The sequence below is a fragment of the Podospora pseudoanserina genome, chromosome 1 (genome assembly GCF_035222485.1).
Source record: "Podospora pseudoanserina strain CBS 124.78 chromosome 1, whole genome shotgun sequence".
Classification (NCBI taxonomy): Eukaryota; Fungi; Ascomycota; class Sordariomycetes; order Sordariales; family Podosporaceae; genus Podospora; species Podospora pseudoanserina.
In genome coordinates, this window is record NC_085920.1 from 8537934 (window position 1) to 8560927 (window position 22994).

The 22994-nt window shown below is 53.1% G+C and overlaps 8 protein-coding genes across 8 annotated transcripts; 3 read left to right on the forward strand and 5 right to left on the reverse strand.

Annotated features, from left to right (window-relative positions):
• The first annotated feature begins 151 nt into the window (after positions 1–151).
• Positions 152–4046, forward strand: UTP21 (rRNA-processing protein utp21). The gene is made up of 3 exons (XM_062943610.1): positions 152–845; positions 920–3599; positions 3656–4046. Exons 1-3 carry the CDS (start codon positions 381–383, stop codon positions 4000–4002), a joined length of 3492 nt encoding a protein of 1163 aa, XP_062806755.1. The 5' UTR covers positions 152–380; the 3' UTR covers positions 4003–4046.
• AGP2 (General amino acid permease AGP2) lies at positions 3957–6784 on the reverse strand. Its single transcript, XM_062943611.1, has 4 exons — positions 5831–6784; positions 4448–5765; positions 4248–4397; positions 3957–4188 (listed from the first exon to the last, which is right to left on the reverse strand). The coding sequence occupies exons 1-4, from the start codon at positions 6027–6029 to the stop codon at positions 4149–4151; spliced, it is 1707 nt and encodes a 568-aa protein (XP_062806756.1). The 5' UTR covers positions 6030–6784; the 3' UTR covers positions 3957–4148.
• On the forward strand, positions 6568–9205 carry QC764_123743 (uncharacterized protein). The gene is made up of 2 exons (XM_062943612.1): positions 6568–7844; positions 7910–9205. Exons 1-2 carry the CDS (start codon positions 7015–7017, stop codon positions 8223–8225), a joined length of 1146 nt encoding a protein of 381 aa, XP_062806757.1. The 5' UTR covers positions 6568–7014; the 3' UTR covers positions 8226–9205.
• Positions 8306–9784, reverse strand: QC764_123748 (uncharacterized protein; the record flags this gene model as incomplete). The annotated part of the gene is made up of 1 exon (XM_062943613.1): positions 8306–9784. The coding sequence occupies one exon, from the start codon at positions 9782–9784 to the stop codon at positions 8306–8308; it is 1479 nt and encodes a 492-aa protein (XP_062806758.1).
• A 478-nt stretch (positions 9785–10262) lies between these two features.
• Positions 10263–12374, forward strand: QC764_123750 (uncharacterized protein). The gene is made up of 2 exons (XM_062943614.1): positions 10263–10826; positions 10887–12374. The coding sequence occupies exons 1-2, from the start codon at positions 10319–10321 to the stop codon at positions 12032–12034; spliced, it is 1656 nt and encodes a 551-aa protein (XP_062806759.1). The 5' UTR covers positions 10263–10318; the 3' UTR covers positions 12035–12374.
• QC764_123760 (uncharacterized protein) lies at positions 12371–14753 on the reverse strand (the record flags this gene model as incomplete). Its single annotated transcript, XM_062943615.1, has 3 exons — positions 12371–14045; positions 14106–14476; positions 14646–14753. 3 exons carry the CDS (start codon positions 14751–14753, stop codon positions 13217–13219), a joined length of 1308 nt encoding a protein of 435 aa, XP_062806760.1. The 3' UTR covers positions 12371–13216.
• Positions 14754–16636: 1883 nt separating this feature from the next.
• On the reverse strand, positions 16637–16715 carry QC764_0027950 (uncharacterized protein; the record flags this gene model as incomplete). Its single annotated transcript, XM_062940147.1, has 1 exon — positions 16637–16715. The coding sequence occupies exon 1, from the start codon at positions 16688–16690 to the stop codon at positions 16637–16639; it is 54 nt and encodes a 17-aa protein (XP_062806761.1). The 5' UTR covers positions 16691–16715.
• A 3560-nt stretch (positions 16716–20275) lies between these two features.
• VPS17 (Vacuolar protein sorting-associated protein 17) lies at positions 20276–22973 on the reverse strand. Its single transcript, XM_062943616.1, has 3 exons — positions 22038–22973; positions 21524–21977; positions 20276–21460 (listed from the first exon to the last, which is right to left on the reverse strand). The coding sequence occupies exons 1-3, from the start codon at positions 22584–22586 to the stop codon at positions 20559–20561; spliced, it is 1905 nt and encodes a 634-aa protein (XP_062806762.1). The 5' UTR covers positions 22587–22973; the 3' UTR covers positions 20276–20558.
• Between the last annotated feature and the right edge of the window lie 21 nt (positions 22974–22994).

Consider the following 22994-nt stretch of genomic DNA (forward strand, 5'->3'; position numbering starts at 1 on the left):
ATGACGCCCTGGCCCGCAGAGCACGAGCCAACATGTGTCATTGGGATGGTGGGGCATCTGTCTTTAATCTTGTCTCTGTTTCCGTTTGCATTGATGGGACATGCTGTCTCAACCCTGAGGGGTATTCTCATGTTCCATCTGCAAGTGATTCCTCCCACAGTCTTCAGCAGTTTGCATCGCCAATGCCTCAGTTCTGCGATCTGTGGCCACAAGGTGTCATATTGAGTGCTGTGCGTAACGGGTAAGTGCTCGCGTGACCCGCTTGGTAGTCATCCGCTACTCTGGTGTCATGTCGAGCTCCCATAGGCCAAGCAGTTTGGCTTGTCCTAGGAAAACAGGCGGTGAAGAAGCTTTCGGCTGGCTTGCATGAAGCCCCTGTCATGGTTCAGATTCTCGATTATGGCGTCGAAAAACTGCCATGTTCGTGTGTTAATCCGGAGCGGGGGTGCCTGCCGGCCGGCGGTGTGTCTTGGCATATATGTCTTCGGCACCCTCGACCCGGCCTGGGGTCGGTGTTCGGTGGTTGTGGGGCCGATCGAAAAAGTTTGGGTGGGGTCCCAAGTCCCCTTTCCCATGTGTGGCTGAAAATTTCTGGACGGGCTTGGTTCAGCGAGGCTGCTGCTGTAAGAAAACTTCCATCACCAATATTTTACTCGCGACAAAGGCCATTGGCAGCGTATAGAGTGGTTTTTTGTGATAGAAAGCTCCTCGTGAGCTGCAACGCGACAACCATGCCTCACTCAGAGATCGACCACCCTTCGACGAAGCGGCAAAAGCGCGATGCGATCGTGAAAGCGCAGCCATCTTCAAAGAGGAGCGGCTCGGCCATTTTTGCGCCTTTCCGGGTACGCATTACCCAACCACAGAAAACTATGCAAATTCGAGATGGAAACAATTCTGACAGTCCTGAGTCCTGTAGACCATTGGTTTAGTTTCACCAACAAGCGTTCCCTTTGCCACGATTCCCCTTGGCAAAACCACCTTCCAGATCACGACTTCTGTCGGCCGTGCCCTGCAAACATACGATCTCAAGCGCGGTCTCAATCTTGTGTTCGTCACCCGCCCTCAGACTCCCGCCGATATAACCGCCACCTGTGCTTGGAAAGAAAAGGTATATGCTGCTTGGGGAAACCCGAGCAAGGGTGAATCTCAAGGATTATGGGCCTTCCAGCGCGGCAAAAAGGCTGCTGAGCTTCAGCTCCCTACCGGCCTCGATCAACCCATCAAACAGATTGTCATTTTTGGCTCGTGGATTATCGCATGCTGTGTCACGAGGATAGAGGTCTTCAAGTCGGCTACACTGGAACACTACACTACTCTCTTTACTGCGGCGGCTAAGAGGGGCGACAATGAAATTACGGGCGGCGTCTGCAACATGCCAACCTTCTTGAACAAGATCTTTGTCGGCCGGAAGGATGGTTGGGTTGAAATTTGGAACGTCAGTACCGGCAAGCTCGTATATACGATCCTGCCGCCCGCACCCAACAGCGGGTCCGTGACTTGTCTGCAACCCTCGCCCGCTCTGTCGTTGCTCGCCATCTCGTACTCTGGCGGTTCTCTGGTCATTCAAAACGTTCTCACAGACAAGAAAGTGTTGCAGATCCAGGCTGGCAGTGAAGGTGCTCCCGTTACCTGCATCTCATTCCGGACTGATGGTCAGGGTGCCGGGGAGGATGGCCGGAAGGATGGTGTTATGGCTACAGCAACTGGTTTTAGTGGGGATGTGACTTTCTGGGATCTCAACAAGGGTGGAAGATCGATGGGTGTTTTGCGCAGCGCCCACAACCCCCCATCACGCAACAAGGCCGCTGGTGGCGGTATCAGCAAAATCGAGTTTCTTCCCGGTCAGCCCGTGATCATCACAAGCGGTCTCGACAACTCTCTCAAGTCTTGGATCTTTGACGAGACACCATTCTCGCCAGTACCTCGCATTTTGCACCAGCGAAGTGGACATGCGGCGCCTGTCAGCTGCCTGCAATTCTTGCCGTCTGATTTCGATGGCGCAGAGGCTGGAAACAAGTGGCTTATGAGCGGTGGGCACGATAGGAGTCTCTGGGGATGGAGTTTGCGAAGAGACGGTCAGAGTACCGAACTATCACAAGGTGCCATTCGGAAGAAGGCAAAGAAAGCCGGTATTCTTGCTGGTGGGTCTTTAATTCAAGGCCCAAGCACAACCTTGGAGGATCTAAAGGCCCCGGAAATCACATGCATCGCATCTTCACTAAACCGCGATGGTGGTATTGGTGCTATGCCCGGAAAGCAGGTCATTTGGGACAAGGCCAACAGCACAAAATACTCTAATGCCGAGCTCAGCGGAATGACGGGCTGGGAGAGTGTCGTTACCGCTCACAAGAACGACCCGTGGGCTCGCACATGGTTTTGGGGACGAAAGAGAGCTGGTCGTTGGGCATTCAAGACTGGCGACGGCATGAATGTTTCCACTGTGGCCATCAGTTCATGTGGCACTTTCGCTGTGGTCGGGTCGGAGGGAGGCAGTATCGATACTTATAACCTTCAGTCAGGTCGGCACAAGCAACGTTTCCCTTCCAGGTTGACACCGGCCCAATTGAGGCAGATCAAGATGATGCAGCTGAGAGCGCTGGACAAGGTCAACGAGCTTCAGGCACGGTCAGCCCAGAGCTTCCCGCCGGGCACTGGCAAGCACACAGCGGCGGTAACAGGTCTTGTTGTTGACTCTCTCAACACAACCATTACCTCGTGCTCGCTCGACGGTAAGATCAAGTTCTGGGACTTTTCCACCGGCAACTTGATCGACGAAATCAACTGGGCGCCCATGACCAAGATAGTGACCTGCCGCTATCATCCAGGCAATGACCTTATCGCGTTTGCCTGTGACGACCACTCCATCCGGGTTGTCGATATTGGAACCAAGCAAACGATCAGAGAATTCTGGGGCTGCCGGGGAGACATCAACGACTTTTGCTTCTCCAATGACGGCAGGTGGATCATTGCTGCCTCTCAAGACTGCATCATTCGCATCTGGGATTTGCCCACAAGCCATCTTATCGACGCATTCCGCACGGAAACTCCCTGCACCGCCCTCGCCTTCTCCAACACGGGCGAGTTCCTAGCCGGCTCGTGTGAAGGCAGCCTTGGTGTTCAACTCTGGACTAACAGAACGCTCTTCAAGCACGTCCCAACCCGGCAAATCTCGGACGCCGAGATTGGCGAGGCGGCCGGCTCTCTGCCGACGGCATCCGGTGAAGGTGGCGAAGGTCTCATTGACGCTGCCTTTGAGGATGATGCCTCGGAACCAGCCGATGATGGCGTAACTGCGCCAGTAATTGACCAGCTCTCCTCTGACATGATGACCTTGTCTCTGGTCCCCAAGAGCAGATGGCAAACCCTTCTGCATATCGACTTGATCAAGCAAAGAAACAAGCCAAAGGAGGCCCCCAAGGCGCCCGAAAAGGCACCATTCTTCTTGCCATCTGTTGGCGGATCGAACTCGCTATTACCTCCTATTGAAGACGACAAGGAGGGCAAGGAGGTTGTATCGAGGATAACGCAGCTAGATGCTACGAGGCAAGAGCAGGCTTTCTCCAGCAAGCTGACTGCCTGCGGGGAAAAGGGTGATTGTAAGTTTCCCGCCGTTGTGATGATTGGATAACAAGATGGCTGACCCTGCATACAGACACCGAGTTTATCGAGCACCTCAAATCTCTTCCTCCTTCGGCGGCTGATCTTGAGCTCCGGTCCCTCTCCATGGGCAACAGTGAGCACGATTACGAAAATAACGAGTTGCTTCACTTTATCAAGGCCTTGACCAGCAGGCTGATCGCCAGAAGAGACTACGAGCTGACACAGGCGTGGATGACTGTGTTCCTGAAGCTGCACTACGACCTTGTGATGGCCAACGACTGTCTTCTCAAGGCGCTGGACGAGTGGAAAGAGCACCAAGCGCGGGAAAGAGATAGGCTGGATGACTTGATTGGGTACTGCAGCGGCGTTGTTGGATTCTTGAGGAATCCCAGGACATGAATCAAATGTTTTTGTTTTGTTTTTCTGGTAGCATGTAATGTTGGAATCGAAAGTGAAACCAGGAGAAACTTATATATCACTAACTTTGCTGGAGTATTACTCTCACTAGGTTTGTCGCTCTCTGCTCTTCTGTCACCAATATCGCTCTATCCAAACAACCGATCCAGCACCCTGTCAAAGGCGTTCCTGTCGTGACGTTAGTAAAAAGAAAGGGTCTTTCGCAACTGATATAGAAAAATACGTACTTTGGGGGGCTGGAAACATATGTCCTTTGGTACTCTTCAATTTCATCGACATTCTTTACCAAGTCGATCTCATCTGAGCGATGCAGTTTTGTCTTGTTGACAAACTTGTATCCTAGATACAAAATCGGACATACCGCAATCATTGTAAACCTGTTCTCAGTCAGCTGGGCACTCTTGACTTGGTCCGGAATTAGACTTACGAAAATAAGAACGTTGGCACATCCCACTTTCCGGGTAGGAAAACCGTGTACCCTCCGACAAACGTCATGACGGACGTCCCGATCAGCGCATACCACGCCGCATAAGGTTGCAACATGGCCTTGTACGGCAGGTCGTCTCTCTTGAACCCCTGAGCCTTCATCCCATAGTAGAACCGCAGGTACGTCACACACATGCAGGCAAAGTTGATCAGTTGGCTCGCCGTGACCAAGTTCACAAACCACTGAAGCACCACTGCGGCATCGTTTGAGACCTGCAAGAAACTCAAGAGCGAGATTCCCAAAACTACCAAGACGGCATACAGAGGCACTCCCTTAGTTGTGACCTTTGTAAATATCTTTGGAGCCTTCCCCTCTAGCGCCATGCCGTAAAGAGACCTTGAAGCGCAATAGACATAGCTGTTTCCCGCCGAGAAGGCCGCCGTCAGGACCATAGCATTGACAATATCCGGCAGCACCCTGATGTTCAGCCGGTTCATCGCAATAACATATGGGCTTGCAGCTGCGCCCGGTGCACCCGTCGAGAATGCTATCTTCATCTCCTCGTCAGTGTATGGCACGAGAACACCAACCGCCAAACTTCCGAGCATAAAGAATGTCGTTAGCCGGTAAAACACGGCATTGAAAGCCCTGGGCATCACCACTCTCGGGTTTTCCGCCTCCCCGGCTGCCATGCTCACATAATCCGGCCCTGCTATGGTGAACGATGCCTGGATCAAACACTGCAGAAATCCTAGAAATCTCCCCAAGTCTCCTGTGTGGTACAACTCGGCAAAGGCGCCTGGATCGCTCCAGTATCGAAACCCAAACCTGTCTCCTGTCGGGTTCCCACCGCACATTACCACCACGGTAAAGATCAAGAGGGCAATAATGAGCAGCACTTTTCCCAGCGCAGCCCAAAACTCCACCTCTCCATACCACTGCACAGCCAGCACGTTGATCAACCCATACAAGCAGATGATAATGGCGATGATTCCTCCAGCGGGTACAATCTCGGAGCCTTTCCAATAATGCAAAATAACATTGCAGGCAACAATTTCAAACGGCACCAGCGCGGCCTCGAAGATGAAGAAATTCCACCCGCAGGCAAAACCAAAGGCTTCGTCGACATAACGGCCAGCGAGTCGGATGAATGGCGAGGAAATGGGAAGGTAGGTCACCATCTCGGCCATGCAGAGCGTCACGGCAAGGATGAAGGAGCACCAAATGGTGAAGGCGAGGAAGAGGGAGGCGGGTCCACCTTGGAGGAGACCACGGCCGATCTGGACATAGAGGGCTGTGCCGATTGTCCCGCCAATTCCTATCTCTGCGTGTTAGTTACGAAAAGAAGCAAGAGCAGTGGGGTTGCCTAGGGCAAATGGTTACCTATAAGTTGAATGTGACGAGACTTAAGCTGGCGTCTCATGCTATGCTCTTCTACCTGGGACCCGGAGAGCGACGGCGATGAAGGGGGGCCCCTTTTCTTTTCGTCGGTGCCACCATTGCTGAGAGAAGATGATAAGCCCCCTTTCTCCTGATCATGGCCTCCTGGGTTGGCAATAAGGTCGATTCCCGTGGAGGACATCGCTCCGTGGTGATTTATTTCAGTTGATCTCGATGGATTTGTTTGAGTAGGAGTGAAAAGAATTCCACCACAAAGATCATTCTGGTGATGCTTTTCTTTTTGTAAAAAATATCACGGGGAACCAGACCGAGGCAATTGGCGGTGTCTTGCAGGGAGACCGAATGTTTTGACGGAAGGAGCAATGGTACAACGGATGCAGAGATCAATGTTGTGCTGGGTCGAGTAAACGATGGTTGGTTAGGAAGGGCAAGTACGTCACTTTTTGAAGCACGTAATTCAATTTTCTAAAGACGGCCCACGGTGATCAGATCCCAACGGGGAAAGGAGGATCCAACGAAAATATCTGTAGGTTTTAGCGACTGGAGGAGAGGACGTGGGGGAACCACCCGGATGTGTGCCGTTCGCCGGTTCGTGACACTTTCTTTGCATATCCTCCACAGCACGAGGTGAACGCAACCGGGAAGCACCCTGCTGTCGCCTGTAAAGCCGATCGGGGGTCGCCGAAGGATCTGAACTGTGGAACGTGCCAAGGCCGGTCCCGTTCCGATTCGGTATTCAACGACAGCCGTAACTGCCGTCCGAGATTTGGTCCGACTGGATTGTCTGATTCAACACTTTCAGCGGAACAATCGCACAGAAAATAAACTCAAATGCCATTTCATTCGAAATCTCTCGTACATGCGCTAACCACCGCAATGGCGGCACCCGGACAGCAGACAGGTCTGGGACGGCTGCCCAGTGGGCTTTGGGTCGGTCAAACTCAAAATGACCATGACGTCTTGATTCAAGTTGGGTAGGTACGGTGGCTGATTTGGGGCATGGTATTCGATCCTCCGGTCTTTTTGCAGAACAAACCCACGATCTTGTCCTCGTCCCATGACATTTGTTAACTGAACCCATCGACAAAAATCCCAATCGCAGACGTCACATCGCATCGTCCAGAGAACAGGCCCGAAGGCACCCCACATTCGGGTAGGCCATCACCATGTGCCGGGGAACAAAGTCCAGAATGAGCTGTGGTCATTTCCATGTCAGCTTCCACGAACGGTGCCACCCTTGGTGCAACGAGCCTCAAGTACAGTTCATCGGGCAAAAAGACGAGCGATGCGGCCACTGTATCGCGAAGACCCAGGTGGACACTTCAAGAGCCAGCAGGCTCCAGGATGCTTGGGATTCATATTGCAACGATGCGAAGCAGGAGGTGCTTGTGTCTCTCCGGGAAAAGATCATCTCCGCCAACCGGGAAGTCAGGGCTCTCAAGGAAGAGTTCCCCGACCTGGAGGGTCTATCATCTGAGCTAGAACGAGTACGAAAAGAACAGTCTGAAACCATGCGGATGATCCACGCACAAATGGAACGGGCGAAGGAGGAAGGGGCCATGAAGGAACTGTTGCTCATGCAAGAAAGGAAGAGTTCTCTCCAAAGGAAGAGGGACTCCGGGCGTTGTGAGAACAGGGCCACGGGGAATCAATTACTCGAATCTCTTGACGGGGATATTGAGCGCCTGAATGAAGAGCAAGTGATGCTGATGGAAAGGTCTCCCGAGCTTACCAGGCTCATCTGGCTGGATCGGCAACTGGTGCAGCTGGAATCCAACGAGACAACGCTGTGTTCACACGACAGTCTAGCAAAGCTAGATGCTATCACCAGAAGCCGGGATGTTTACGTGGCCGACGAGATCAGACTGACAGAGGAACGGCTAAGCAACCTCAAGTCTATCGAGGGACGATTGAGACATCAGGCAATGCAAGAAAAGGCAGAGGTCAAGAACGCCCGATGTGAAGGTCGTGCGGCTGCTCAGAAAGAGCCTGACAGGTATGTACGGCAGTTTTCTCTTCTCCCACAACCTTTTCTCGTAGATTTTTGACAATAGGGTGTAGTGATTTGGTTCAAGTCGAGGATACTCCCGTCGCATGTCCCGAGACGCTGTCGCTTACCACCAACACAAAACGCAGTCTTACTACCGTCGTGGCCCCCGAGACCATATCATCTACCACGAGCAGACCAAGCATTCCAATACCTCGTTATTCATTGCCTCGTTCTTCATTGCATCGCCCGTCTAGCTATATTTCCAGGCAATCCATTATCGAACAGAACCAGCCTCGTATTCTGTATCGAATTTTCACTCTAGCCACTGATCCCGCCGAATGCAGCTCCAGATGGTCGTTGAGGGCCTCACAACATTACGGCGAGTAGCCTGCTTGCCGTATTCTTGGTTTCCTACAAAAAAAGAAAATCCAAAAAGAAGCAAACAGAAGCAAACCGTCCGTGTTTTTCTATCCCCCCCCCTGCTGTCTATTCTCCTCCAAAAACTGCCTCACCTCCTTTACCCTCGTCACCTCCCCCTTCTCCTTTCCCATGGTATTCTTCTTCTGGGTATAAAACTTGACTCTATCATGTGCCAACTTTCCAGCGCGGCGTTTATCAGTTGGACAGCGCAACAGCGGAATCAGAACAATGGCGGAGAGCGTATCAAAGACTTTTTGGGGCGTCACCCCGTGGCGGGCGGCCACCTCGTCGTACGGGAAGGTTTCCTCGGCCGTTTCGGCAATGTCGATGAGCAAGTTTGGAGACGGCTTTTTGCGGAGGGGGATGGTGAATTTTGTCTTATTGGGAGGCTGTTTTTCGGGGGCTGCGGTGGGTGCTTTCAACAATTGGGGTGGTGGTGGTGGTGGGAGCACTGGTAATATTTGCGTCTGCAGTTGAGAGGACGGCTGAAGAGGAGCTTGCTGAAGCCAACGCATGTGCTCTTGTTGAACTACGGTGCAATGAAGGCCGGGTGGCTTGCATGGGCTTTGATTATGAATCGGACTTTGGACAGAGGTTGAGCAACATGGGTGCCCTGGCGTCGATTGCGAGCCCGGTGGAATCAACATGTGTCGTGGTTGTTGTTCTTGTTTCGGGTTGTGAGGTTGCAATACCGGTGGACTCTGACTTTGCATTGGACGTGGATTCATCCACGGGTTTGGGCTCGAGTTCATGTTCAAGTTCATGTTTTGTTGCGGCATTGGAACAAGACTTCCCATAGAGTACATTGCAAAGGGAATAGCGTTTGGTCCGAATGCTGCTTGGTTGATCATCTGACTGGACATGTGTGTGCTGCTAGTGATGAGAGCATTGTTATCTGATGGTGAAAGCATCTGACCTGTCTCATACGCCGGATTGTTCATTGCGATCCCCCCAAAATCGAGGCAGGGGACTTGCTCGAAACATGGCGACGATGTGGAATTGAACAAAGCGCTGGAACTGGCGAAAAGCGATGTTGGATGGCTTGTAGATGGCATTGGCTGCGACATCTGTTTGGGTGAAACTGCCACCGACATGCGTGGCACGCGACTGATTGGAGGGAAATCCGTAGGGAAGGCAAAGCTTTCAAGAGCTTGGATTAATGCACTGGGTTGTTCGGGGCTCATTCTGGGGCTAGGATCCTGAGATGGGGCTGGCCCAGTGTCAGTAGTTCTAGTGACGCTGCTGGGTGGTGCAGGTTGATCGGAAGCATGGCGATGGCTAGCAGAAGCTGGATGTAACTGCGCGCTGGTTTTGGTTATTCTAGAAACTGCCAGGTCTAGCTTTTGATTGTTCAGGTGTGGGTTTGGGGCTGGCTGGTCGTTCAGGCGTGGCTTCTTGACGGGACAACAAGATATAAACTCCACTTCATCATCGTCCGCCGTCCGTTTGGCTGGGATTGCTTTAGCGGGCTTTGCTGCCACTAGCTGGGACGCTGACCCCTTCTCCTGCTGTTTCGAAGACGACATGATGGCTACTTTTTCGTCGGCAGTGGATGTGTGGGTGCGAACTGGCTTCAGGGCAAGCGCGAGTTATATGTCCAACGATTCAAAGCATCGCGTTAAAAAGCTGGCGGTGAAAAAGGAACACATGGGAGCCTGTCATTTGATCCGATAAGTACTTCACAGGAGGCATCTTTGAAGAGTTGGAATGCGGGACAAGGGGACTATTGAATGGATGCAGCTTGTTGTACATGGCTTCATGATTCAGCAGGAGAGCAAAGCTTGGGCTGTTGTGCGCATTAGGATGAGATGTAGAGTAGACCTTTCGATGATTATGCATCAAGGTTCTCAGCTGAGGCTCTATATACCTGAAGTAAAAGGTGAATGAGGGGTTCCAATATGGTATGTTCACCATGTTGGAGTCTTGTGTTTTGTCTCAGAAAGGTGCAGCTCCTGAACAAGGGGAAAGGGGGTGCCAAGATCTGAGCTACGCTACTGCAGCTGTCACAAGTCTGTGAGCAGCTGGCCACCACTGCGTGGGTTCTGAGTCCCCACTCGCCTATGGCCCAAGCTCCCAACGGCAGGGCAAGGCTGAGCTTCTGCCTTGTGAATTGCTCCCCGCATCATCTCCAGCTCTCCCTAATTCTTCCACCAACAATCTTGTGTTTGTCTCCCAACGAAATCGAAGTAACTACCAAACTTGCTTCCAAATACACGCCCAAAGAAGCCATAAGTATTTTTTTCGACCCAGAAGCGATCACGAACCGAAGAAGCACCACCATGGCGAACCAGGCAGGAGGGGCCAACGAGCTGCTATCCGTCCAGAAGTCATCAGACTCCGGTCTCCAAATCATTCTTCACCCACTCCCGATCCTTGAGATTTCCGACTTTATTACCAGAGGCTACCAAAGGAACTACAAGGGCGCCGTTGTTGGTGGACTTCTTGGTCAGCAAAATGGCCGCGAGATCACTATTGAGCACAGTTTCAGCATCAAGTCAGTGAAGAAGGAGGAGGATGGTGGTGTCTACGAGCTCGATGAAGAATGGTTCAGGCAAAGATTGGATCAAAGTATGAGAATTCATCCAGTCATTTAAGCAGTACGCGTTTTGGCAACTAACGTGGCGGAAGTGAAACTTGTCCACAAATCACCACAGCTCGACCTGGTAGGCTGGTATGCCCTCGTGCCCAAGTCGGGCCCAACGGTCCTCCACCTGCCAATCCACCGCCAAATCAGCACTGTCAACGAGTCCGCCGTATTGTTAGGATTCCATCTGGAGGACATGCTTTCTCCCGCGGCTGGGGACCCGCTTCCAATCACGATATATGAGTCGAACATGGAGGCCGAAGGTGAAGATAAGGAGATGAAGGATTCCGAAAACCCAACCAACATGGTTCTCCGCTTCCGCAAACTTCCCTACGCAACTGAGACTGGAGAGGCCGAGATGATAGGCATGCAGTTCATTCGTGAGGGTGGCGCCAACGCTTCGGCAGATGATACCCCAGTCGAAACCAAAAACATCGCTGAGCAATTTGAGCAAAAGATCGCCGTGACGGATGGCAAGGGCAAGCGTAGGGCCGTTATGACCTCTGGTTCCGTTTCGAAGAACCCAGTCAGTCCGAGTAAAGGCAAGGGGAAACAAAAGGACGAGCCCTCCTCTTCCCCACCGCAGGCCGAGCCACCCAATCCCGACATCAACCTCACCAGGTCAGAGTCAGAGTACATGGCTGCGCTCCAAGCAAAGTTCAATGCTATCAAGATGCTCAAATCACGTATCGCTTTGATCATCACCTATCTGCAACGCCTCCCTCCCACTTTCACGGAAGGAAAGCAAACCACACAGGAAGCTTCTGATGCTGCTCGTGCCTCTGGCGGCCAATACACGATTCCCTCGAATAACATACTCCGGCACATTCAGTCGCTGGTCACCAACATTGACCTTGTCACCCCTGCTGAACAGGCTGCTTTGCGAAAGGAAATGCTGCAGGAGACCAACGATGTAAAACTCATCTCTTTGATCTCTGACTTGTTGACCAGCGTCGCTGAGGTCAAGGAGGCAGGTAAAAAGTTCAGCATCCTGGAGTCATCAAAACAAACACGTGGACCGAGAGGTGGTGTTGGGTATGGCGGGCCAGTGGGAGACAAGAGCAATGACTATGAATTAACCGGTTCCTATAGCCCTATTCATTCGAGGGGACATGCTGAGTTTGGCACGACAGGGTCTGTTTCACAAGAGTTTGGTGGTGCCTCCGATATGCTTCACAACCTCTCTGATTAAAGTGCTCGTGACGACGAGAGCGGACCACACTAAACACCGAGGGGCTCTACAAAAACAGGAGGTGAAGGGGTTGGGGAGCGCTAAGGGCAGCAGACATGTACATGCACGAAACATAACGAATATGTGTCCCCGGTGAGCAAGATAAAGCGATGACAATTATGATGAGTTTATGTATGGCGTTAGACATCCGGGCAAGACAGGACAGGGGCATGAATCAGGGTCAGGAAATCAGGCAAGGGCATGGGCATGGAAAGGAAACATGATTGGTGGTAGCATCAGCCAGTCACCACGAATACAGGAAAATGCTATGCCTTTGAGCCAACAAAGCTATACACCGGTAAAAGTCATGCAAAATTAGAGACTACTTGATTACTAGTCTGACTGGTGACTTCACAAAAACTCCCAAAACAGATATAGCATGTGTGAGTGAGAAAATAGACAGCGACCAAGGAGAAACAACACAGTAGAATTGGTCTGCCTACCCACATTCAAGCCCCAACCAGCTTCCGAACCCCTCTGCTCTCTATCACCATATTGTTACCGCTCCCCTGATGTGAATCACAGCTCTTCATCTGCTCCATATTTGCTTACCTGCTGCGCTTGGAACCTTCTGCAATGCCCAGTGGCATTATCGATAGCACAGCAACATCTGATTTGGTGAACCCTTGGTGTTCATTGAAAGGAACAAAGCCAAAGACGAAAGATTGATCACACCAAGGAGATGAAAACAGCATCATCGTGGAAGAGACAGAAAGATAAAAAAAAAATAAAAAGAAGTGATTAGAAAAAGGCAAAAAGGTCATGTCCCCCATCTGTCTATCCCATCCCAGTCTTTGTTGCTTCAAACCGCTGGAACCTAAAAGAGAGAGAAAAAAACAAAGTGATGACAGTAATAGTAGGTAAGAAATGATCGCACACTCTAATAAGAGAGAAAGTGGCAAAAAAGTAATCAACAAAAAAAAACATCAAAAAAAAAATCAAAAGAAAACACTGCCAATCCCTGATTTAGGGATGACAAGGTATCATCGTGGTAATCATTAGACCCATTTCCTGTCCACCCATCCGTCTATATTGTTGCTTTGGCAATACCGAAAAAGAGATGTCTTCATATACAAGAAGCTGAGATCAAAGAAGAGAGGTCGAAACCGAGGCGGGGGGCTGATTATCATGAGTCTGCACAGTCTACTCGGCTTCAATGACGACCTTGAGTACGAGATTGCCGTCGTCATCCACGGTCCTGCTCGCGAGCTCAAACGCCCCCTTGGCATTGTCGAGGCCCTTGAAGCGGTGGGTGACCATCTCGTCCAAGTTCGGCAGAGCATACCCGCCACGGGTTGGTCTGTTGCGGGCGCAGAGGAGCTTTATTCCGGTAGCATAGGTGTTGGCATACCGAAAGATACCCAGGATGTCAATCTCGCGTAGATGGGCTACCGACATGGGAAGGGTTTGGATCGGCGTCCCCATGCCCACCATGATGACCTTTCCTCCGGCCTTGGTGGCGTACAGGGCTGTGTGCATGCACACCTCTTTGCCAGTACATTCAAACGTGATATCGACGCCATCGCCCTCGTCATCGATCAAAGGGCTAGAGTCGTTTGCCTCGGCGAGCATCTCGGCAGCGAGTGTCTTGGCCGTGTCAAGGGAACTCTGAAACGAGATGGTGCTGGCGGGTGTCATGACGCCTTCGCAAGGCGTCGACGTGCCCGAGTTGCTGCTGTTGTACAGTGATGAGCAGCTGGAAGAGGTGTGGAGCTGTTTTGGCACCACATAGCCGTGTGTGGCAAAGCCTTTGGCGATGGCAAAGTTGACCCGGCCTTGGTCCACATCTGCAATGGTGACGGTAGAGCATCCGGACTGGCGAGCCATGGCGGCGGTCAGAAGACCAACAGCTCCCGCACCAAGTACAAGTGCACTGGAGCCAGGCGTAGGAGTGGCCCGGTTGACAGCATGCAGGGCTACTGAGAGGGGCTCAAGCAGAGCAGCAGCATCAAAGGAGATATTCTCGGGGAGCCTAGAAAGACAAGGTTTAGGCGTCCGATCTATGACGAGACATGTAGATTGCCAAACATACTTGTGACACCACGTTGCGGGGTGGTTTATGCGATCTTGCAAAGTGCCCTGGAAATGCGGGAACGATTTGGCACTGCTTCTGAACCGCATCTTCTTGCAGAGGTTATACCTCCCCTGGCGGCAGATACCACACTGGCCACAGGGTATACCGACCTCGAGTGCAACGCGGTCACCAACATTAAAGCCGGTGACGTGAGGCCCGATGGCAACGACGGTTCCCGAGGACTCATGACCCAGAGAAAGGGGCTGACAGGCACAAAGGTCACCGTTGGCGAACTTCTTGTAGTAGGACACATCAGATCCACAGATTCCTGTAGTCTTGATGGCAACCTGTAGTTCACCAATCCCCGGTTCTTGAATATGTCTTTGCTCCTAGACGTGGTGTGAGCAGCTTGACCATTGGACGCGGCTGGCCGAAAATGTCAAGGCTGAGAAACGACCCCTATCATAGTCCCTGTGTAACCGACCGATCTAAGATCTCTTGGGGCACCCAGGGGTCAGAAGGCGAGGGGCGGGGTGACAGCTATAAAGACAAACTTACCAATCGTAAATCACGCGGGCCATGCAGGACTGACGCATTGATCGTTGAAGCCTTTGACATGGCGGGTATGTGCATTGGCGCCGAGTCACCAGTTGCGGAGGGCGCCATCTTCAAGGAAGGGAAACGGGGGGCGTGGGATGTAAGTGGGATGTAGAGGTGGGATAGGTGTGTCCAGCCAACGAGGGGCCGTAAAAAGGGGTCTTCCCCGTGGGGTTTGGGAATCCGGGGAGCGCAGCTAGGGGACCAAAGGCTTGCTGTGTGATCCGAGAAGCACCACTGCGGCTCTGTTTGGTGTACGTGGGCGCGGGATGATGTGAGTTGAAGGGTGGTCAGGGAACGCGAGAGAATCGAGGGACAGAAAAAGATAAAAATGTGAAGGGGCAGAGGCAAGTCTGGTGGCGACGCTTGCGTATGGTTATGAAGGAGGGGGTGAAAACCTCTCAGGGCCAGGGGAAACGGATCTGGAGTGGATGGAGCAAGTGAGGAAAAGCTGGCGGATGCTCGTAAACTCAGATCAAGAGTGGGGGTCTCGCCAGGCTCTTTAAGTATAGTAACGACGGTTTGGTTGCCATGATATGAAGCACTGACGTGCTGATATGTGTCAATCCTTGGTGGATGCAGTCCGGGGGTGGGAAGGTAGGAAGCAGCAGCGTCAAGAAACCAGGGGCTAGACAAGGTTCAGGAGCGGAAGTGAAGATGCTTGTCTTCCCTCTCTAGAGCCAAAGCACCACTTTGAACCAGCCGGCTCACCCAGTCAGATATCGACTAGTTATCTCTACTTCTGCACAAGGGAGCAAATCTTAAGGGACCATCCATGCGCTCCATAGCAGCGCAGAGAGAAGCTCCATAATCTCGGGATCTCATGCAAGGAGGCTAACGAGGGTTTGTTGCTTCGGTAGGACATCCCATCATCCATGTCCGAGGACGCTACGGCAGCAGCATCGCGACATTCAAGGGTAGAAAAGCTTCACCCATCCGGCGCCGGAGGCGGTTCAAAAGCACCGAGAATCCCCACCAGCGCCACTGTTTGGCTTCTGCATCTCTGCACTTTTGATGTGGACATATGTGCATGTATGTGTATGTATATGCTGTGGCAGCAGTGTGCAAGTACGGTAGGTGAACTGTGGTGGCGGCGTGCTGTGTACTGGAACCTTGGGTGATGCGGGAGAACGGGATACGCACCGCAGGCCCCTGGTAAGTATGGGTACCTTGAGCACGTTCCAGAGTCGCAACTGTCGAGGACAGTGTATGTTGGAGATCAGCCAGGCCAGTCCTGGTGCGATCCGAGAGCACTTGGGGCGAGGGTCTTTCCCGTCTGGGTCTGCTCGAACCGTCTGAGTGGACCGCTTTTCGACAAAAATGAGGTACTGTCCGAGAAGGGCACAGAGTGCCGGGATCTCGACGCAATGGAGGAACGAATAGCTGGCTTCCATGCAGCAACATGCATGTATATGTCAAGTACGGCTACTTGGCTGCGGCTTGTCTGCAGACAGCTAGGGTACCTATCACTTATCGCCAGAGGCTGGGTGCTCAGACAACAATAACCGGGAAGAGGGAAACCGGCAGATTGCGAAGCCGACAACGGCTTGGGGCCGAGGGAAGAAGAGTCAGAACGATGAGAATAGAAGCCAGGTCGACGCCAACGGGGACAGGGTAAGTCGGCGGTAACGGTAATATCAGACGGAAGGCGGGTGCCTAGGGCCGGCTGTTCCAGTGTTTAGCGAGGCTACACAACTCCCGGCCACTACAACGTCGTCCGGGATATGACGATATATGTATAGGCAGCAGAACCCTCACCTCGCCCCGGCAGGTGGAGAGATGCTTGTGAAGAGCTTTACACCGATGGGGAGCAGAGGATGCCTGTAGAGCCGAAGGTGGTGTGGGCCGAATTGTGCACTCCCAAGAGCGATCGCGGACTTGGGTCAAAGGTGTCGAGCTGTCTTGATGGGTGGACGGAGAGAGGACGGGGAGGGACGAGAAGTCTGGAGGAATTATGAATGGGGCGGGGGGTTGGAGAAGGGTGTGTGGGGATGCGGTGTTCGCATCTGGGCTGTGAATGGCGTCGATGACGAGTTAGAGGGGCAAGCCAGATGTAGGCAAAGGGAGGTAGGTGGGATAAAAACCTGGAGAGAGACGGAAAAGAATGAAACGCTCGAGTCAATCATGAAGATTGCGCGGTACCTAGGTACAGGGCACCTGCCTTGCCTAGGTACCTACCTACCTTAGGTATCTACGGCTACCGCGTCTACCCTAGGTACTCACTCCAGGTTGAAGGCAAGAACCCTATCTGTTGGTTCTCTGCACCTTCGTCTTTTTTTTTTTTTTTTTTCCTTCCGCTTTTCCCCTGCCGCGCTGCCGATAACGCGATCCAGGGGTGACAAAGTGCTGACATCTCCTGGGGAAGAGCCGGGCCGCGGTTGGGGTCGCTCTGGGGAACGGATGTGTCTCCGCACAGTGAAGTAGCCTCCCGGGTGCAACCCAAAAGCTGTTCTCCAGCTCAGCTCGGAAACCTGCCTCGTTTGTACATATTTTCTGGCTGTGTGTACGCTGATGCTTGTGTTGGAGGTAGAGCTCTCTATCTGTGGCAGATCGACGCGGTGGAAGGAAACCCCTTGGAGATCACTCGCTAGCCTCATAGTATAGCTCTCCAAATTCTTGAACCCCACATGTTGCTAACCCCGCTCCACCACAGAGCATGGGTTCGTTCCAAACGGCCCGGAAGTGGGCCGGTCAACATGCCCCAATACGACTGGGGACCCGTTGATATCTCAACGGCTACGACGACAACAGCTCGCTCGACATGGCTCGAATTCTGACCCGTCTGTGATGAGTCTGTCCGGATCTAGAAATGTCCTGCGAACAATTCATGCCGAGCACGGAAGAAATCGCTCTAGCGGTCAGGAACCACGGGCTGTCAAACTGAGGAGACAAATGAACGATATGCACCGTGTATTTTGCCGGCCCTATGGCGAAACCTGCGCACATGGCATGGCAGGGGTAGCTTCCACTTTTTTTGGTATTTGAAACGGAGCACCAACTTCCAGCAGTGCTGACGAAGCCAGATTCGCCGTGATTTGCCCTCTCGAAGAAAGTATATCTCGGGAGAGGTGATGTCCAGCCGCCGCTGCACAAAGACTGAGTGAGTGCCGGAAGACCTCTTACTCGGAGGCGGGATGCTGCGGCCCTGGAAGCGGCCCAACAGCCAAATACGATACGAACATGCACATTTATCGAGTCCTTATCAAAACACCGACAAGATACAGCGGTCGCACAGTGGGTGCCCGAGATCGATTACGCCGTGTTGATCTTGAGTTCCAGACAAGACGACTGATAACAGGACAGGTACATAGTCCGTACATGCTCCTTATCGAACGCACCCGGATCTTTGTCGGATGCTTCCTCGTCTCTCCTGTGCAACCCAACCGAGGAACATGAGGTTGGAGAAAACTGGGGTTGGACGACCCAACAACCAGCGGCTCTAAGAAGAAGAAAAAAAGCAACAACGCCCAGACCTGCCCCACGATTCCATCATCGTATCGCGCTAGCAGGGGCGGGAGCGGCGTGTGGGGCCACTAGGCACTTCGGACCAAGATAGGCAGATCCTAGCTGGCGAGATTTTCCAGCACTCGATGACTGAAGAGACTGATGACGAGAACGACTCCTTACAGAGCGCTCTCGCTCAACTCAAATATCCCGCTCATACATCAAACGCACGCGGCAGTGTTGCTTCAGAGTGGCCAGTATCTCATGACGGTTCAAGACACGTCTCCCTCAAAAGGAACGCTCAATGAGGAAAGCCGGGAGATGCTGCTGCTCAAGGTGCCTATCTCGCAACTCGCAAAGCGGTCCAGGTCGTCAGGGCTTACGGCCAGCTGGCCGATATTCCACGAATATACACGCCATGAACTCTCACGTCATGGGGCTCCTAGCCTGTAGGTTGGTATCCCCGCTCCTTGTTATGGAACCGATGGCGTTGTCAGGACCTGGGACCATCGGCGCCAGGTCTGCATGGAAGGCGTAGTGTAGGCCAATCCCACCATCAAATTCACGAACACCTGCCGTTGCATCGGGCCAAACTGCTCCGGGTTCCCGAAGGCCTAGCTACATGCTTAGGAACCGCTTCCGTCGCTCCGGCGAAGATTCGGCCCTGCCTCCACAGAGAGCAAAGTCGATCTTGTTCCCATGTGCGCCGGCGAGAAGAGTTGGAATTCGCTAGCGTTCTACAGATGTTGGAAGGGCAATGGGTGCCTTGCCCCTCGCTCGCAGCGGCAGCTGTGTTTTAATGGAGTTTTTCGCAGAGGTTACCAGTACCAACAATACTCGCTCGTACGAACACCAGGATTCACTACTGTGGCACTACGAGGCTGCACCGGGTGAGTACAACGGAAACCCTGCATCTCTCCTGCAGATATAACAAAAAACACAGGGCTATACGGATTCCGTACATACACATATAGCTGCACGACACCACCATGCAAACCCCCCTGGTAAATCGGCCAGGGGGGTTTGTCACCGCACCTACACAATACACCACTTACCGAGATGATGGATAGGCGAAGCGGTGAGCGTGCAGAGCTCGCTTCCTCGGTTTCTGATCTGGTCCAAGAGAGCCCCTTGGACTTCGCAACCAAAACAGTGGCCGGTGAAAGCAACGTTGACGGCAGGCTCTATGCGACCGCCCTCCGGACCCTTTCCCCGGAGCCTCGGCCTCGCCTCGAAGCGCCCGTTCGCTGTTGCTAACTTTGGTGCTCGGTTCTTTTGCCACACAGGTCGACGACAACCAAAAGTATGCCGGTATAGTGGAATCATGAGCGCCCGGCCGTATCGTGCTCACTCGGACTTTGAAGGGTCCCCGCTCGCTGGTAGCTTGCTGCCCGTCCCCCACGAACAGGACGGGACGGCCCTGCCGGGTGTGTCTACCGGTTGGACGCTGACGTTGGTGATGTGATCCGAGCATGGCAACGGGAAGCTTAAAAAGGTAGGGGGAGCAGCGGATGTAGCAGCTTGACAGCTGTGTGGTAGGGACGGGGAGCTTACAAGCGAGCATGTTTTGAGCCGCCCTCTGCCCTGGTGTCGTCATCGTTAAAACCGTTTCCCCATATGTTGCTAGATGGGCATTGGTCTGCTGTCGTCATCTAGCTTTTAATACACGCGGTAAAAGAATAGATGAAGAGGTTCAACTGCCGGTTTCATACGTCGTTGATCCCCCCCAGACGGGACAAAATATATTCAGATAGATACAGATCCGTCCAAAAAGGGGTTTGACAGAAACAGCCCAACGCGCCTCGAGAAGCATATACTCCCTGCGGGGAGGCATGATATCAGACGAGTCCCCTACCTATGCTACTGTCAGACGGCACGGTGCTTTGACCCTTGAGCAAGTATCTATACATGTACATCTGGAGTCGAGCCGCTATCTCTTCATGACCATCAGCCATTACCTAATCTTTTGCCAATGTCTATAAGGGAAAATCTAACCACCAAGCACACCTTTTCCTTCGGTATCACAACATTTAAGTCATCAAAAACACACAGGCTGACTCATCCAGTATCATGTGTGAAGAGATGGCCTTTAGGCTACCAAAAGACCCCCGTGGTTCATGCTGTTGTGTCACCGAAGTCAAGCCGAGGGCAGTGTAACCATTGCTGTACGTGAGTTGTAAACCGAGCATTTTCTGCATCGTCATCTTCCTCCTGCTGCGGCTGCTTCTAACTTGCTTGCTGGCTACTGCGGGACTACTACTGTCGTGTCCCTCTTACATCATACTTCTGCATCTTCGGCCATCCCGTCTTCTGGGCAATAGTTCTTTTTCATCATGTAATATCTCGACTCGTTGACCCCCCTGTTTGATCACAGACATTTCTTCCACACCACGCTCCCAATGTTCCTTTATCCTTTAGAATTTTGACAAGTTAGAAGGTGCTTGTAGCCAACCGACTGGCCGCATTTCTCGCATCGACCCTGTCCTCGTCGTCCTCTTCCGCTAAACCCGGCAGATTCCCAGCCACCGAACCGCCGCCACCGCTCAACGCCCGCGTCCTTGCCCCCTGATCGTAACCGCCCTCTCCGCCTTCCTCCCCTTCCTCGGAAACGCTGCCAGCCATAAAGCTTCCCGAGACACTCCTGCTCATGTTGCTGTCGTGCCGTCTAGGAACACCACTCCAGGCGTCGCCCTTGGGTCCCTGTGAGGTAGCCATGCTGACCCGTCTGACAGGCGGATGAGCCTCTCTCCCGAGACGCGAGAGCCCACCGCTAGAGTCGATCGCTCGAATGTCGGGTCGCACAGACTCGAGGAGTGCCAGTGTGCGCCTTTCGGCTTCGATTTCACGAATCACGTATTCACGGATGGAGAGCCGTAGATCGGCTGCCGTGCGAGCGAACCACTTGCGCCGTTCGTGAACCAAATTTTGTGTGACGCGGGTGGTCTTTTGGTAGAGTGCCGTTTCTGTCTCACGCGCTTCGTGCAGGGCGCCAATGGCTTCGTCGACTTTCTCGCGGCGGACATTGGAGGAGGCTTTGAGGCGGTCGGCCGCGTTGAGTTTGCTGCGGGTTTGCTCCTGGGCTTGGAGGAACTCGCGAATCAAAATTTGGCGGTTCGTGAGGGTCTCCTTGACGATGAAGGCATCCTGAGAGTGGTATTGGAAGGGGTCACCAATGGTGGTAGCCTCAGCTGTTGCTTGGGCGGCGTGGAAGTCGCCGACGGTCTGGACGATCTTGCCTAGCTTGCGATAGGCATTGGCTAGCCCTGGATGGAGCTCTTGAACGTGCATGTTGCCAAGTTTGACGCCAAAGTCGGATTCGGCAAGTCCGAGACCTAGAGTTCATCGTCAGAGATTTGGGTTTCCTTGACCGTAGCAAAGAACAATCGGGCACATACCTCTGCGTGACTTGACAAGCTTGTCAACCTTGTGCCCAGCATCCATCGCTCCCAAATAAAATAGCTTGACAATGGGGCGGGCCTCCTGCAGCTCAGGAGTGTCATCTGGGGGCGGGGCAAACTGCTTCAAGATCTTTCTGCGCACACCAGTAGCCGGCTGCTTCTTTTTTACCATGGGGCTGTAGCCGAAATCGCTCTCCACGAAAAGCACCATTTCAGGATCTCTGGCCAACACCTCGCTGCTGCAGACGTAGTTGAACCACCGCTGGAGGAGCGCCTTGACACGAATCTCATCCTCCTCGGTGCCCGCACCGGCGGATGTCAAAGCTGGCGGTACCGCCGGCACAATAGCCTCGGGGTTGGCCGAGATCAAGTGCTCGGCAAGCTTGATGAATTCAGAGTGGAGACGGCGTACATCGCGGTACTGTGTCGTTCTAAAGGCAGGGAAGTTTGTCTTTTTCTTGTAAGCATCCGTCTTGTTCCTAACGACGTATAACCAAGAAAGGGGCCGTACATGTACATCAAATCTCAAAATAGGATCCTTCCTTCCCGTCCGTTCCAGCCCAGTGATCTTGGCCTGCAATTTGAACTGGGGCGCCTGCGATCGCCGGGGCTGCTGCTGTTGCGGCCGGTCTTGACTCTGGGGTGCCCCTTCGGCCGCAGGATTTTGCGATTGTTGCTGCTGCTGATGCTGATGCTGAGGTCCTGGAGATGATGGCCCATGGTCGCCAGCCCCTGAAGCGTGGTTTTCCGTGTAATGCTGGACGCCGCCCGGCTCGTCCATACTGGGCTCCACGCCATGGGATTCGGCAGCTGAGACAGTGCTCGCAGTGTCTGGTCGCTTATAATCAGAATCGCTTGCGCCGAACCCGCCATCGCCGTGGAGACCATTGTTGGAGCTGTGGGAGGGGAATCGGTAACGGGAGGGCGGGGCATCGCCCGTCAGCCCGGCGATGCTGGAGCCGAAGCCGGTCTGATCCTGTCTGGGCGAGGAACTGGGAGAGTTACCCCAAGGCGAAGCCTCGGCAGCATGGTCGTCTGGTATCGATGCGCTGTAGTCCATGGCGGTTTATTATGTGGTTCGAACTAAGATATGCGGATGTTCTGTTGAGATGACGTGGGAGGTCTAGTTATTGCGCAGTTGTTGGGAAGCTTGTCGGTCCCGGCAATGACGTGCGGTGTGACAGGGGAGCTCTTGGAGGGAGTGGCCGGGCCACAATAGCAAGTGTTTCTGATAATTCAACTCGTTTGGATCCAGGTAACTTGGCCAGTCGCACGTCGTCGTTGTGGCCGTATAGCGTAGCGTGGCGTGTCCAGCGTGAAGCACCTGAGGTGAGGTTGGATGTGACCGCGGGTGGCTTGTGTCGTTCGGCGCCTTGCTCCCTCTGGAAACAATGGAAATGGAAGCGCCAAGCGATCTATGGCTGGGATTTGGGAGCGGGGTACGCACGGTCCACCTGAAGCTCGCAGC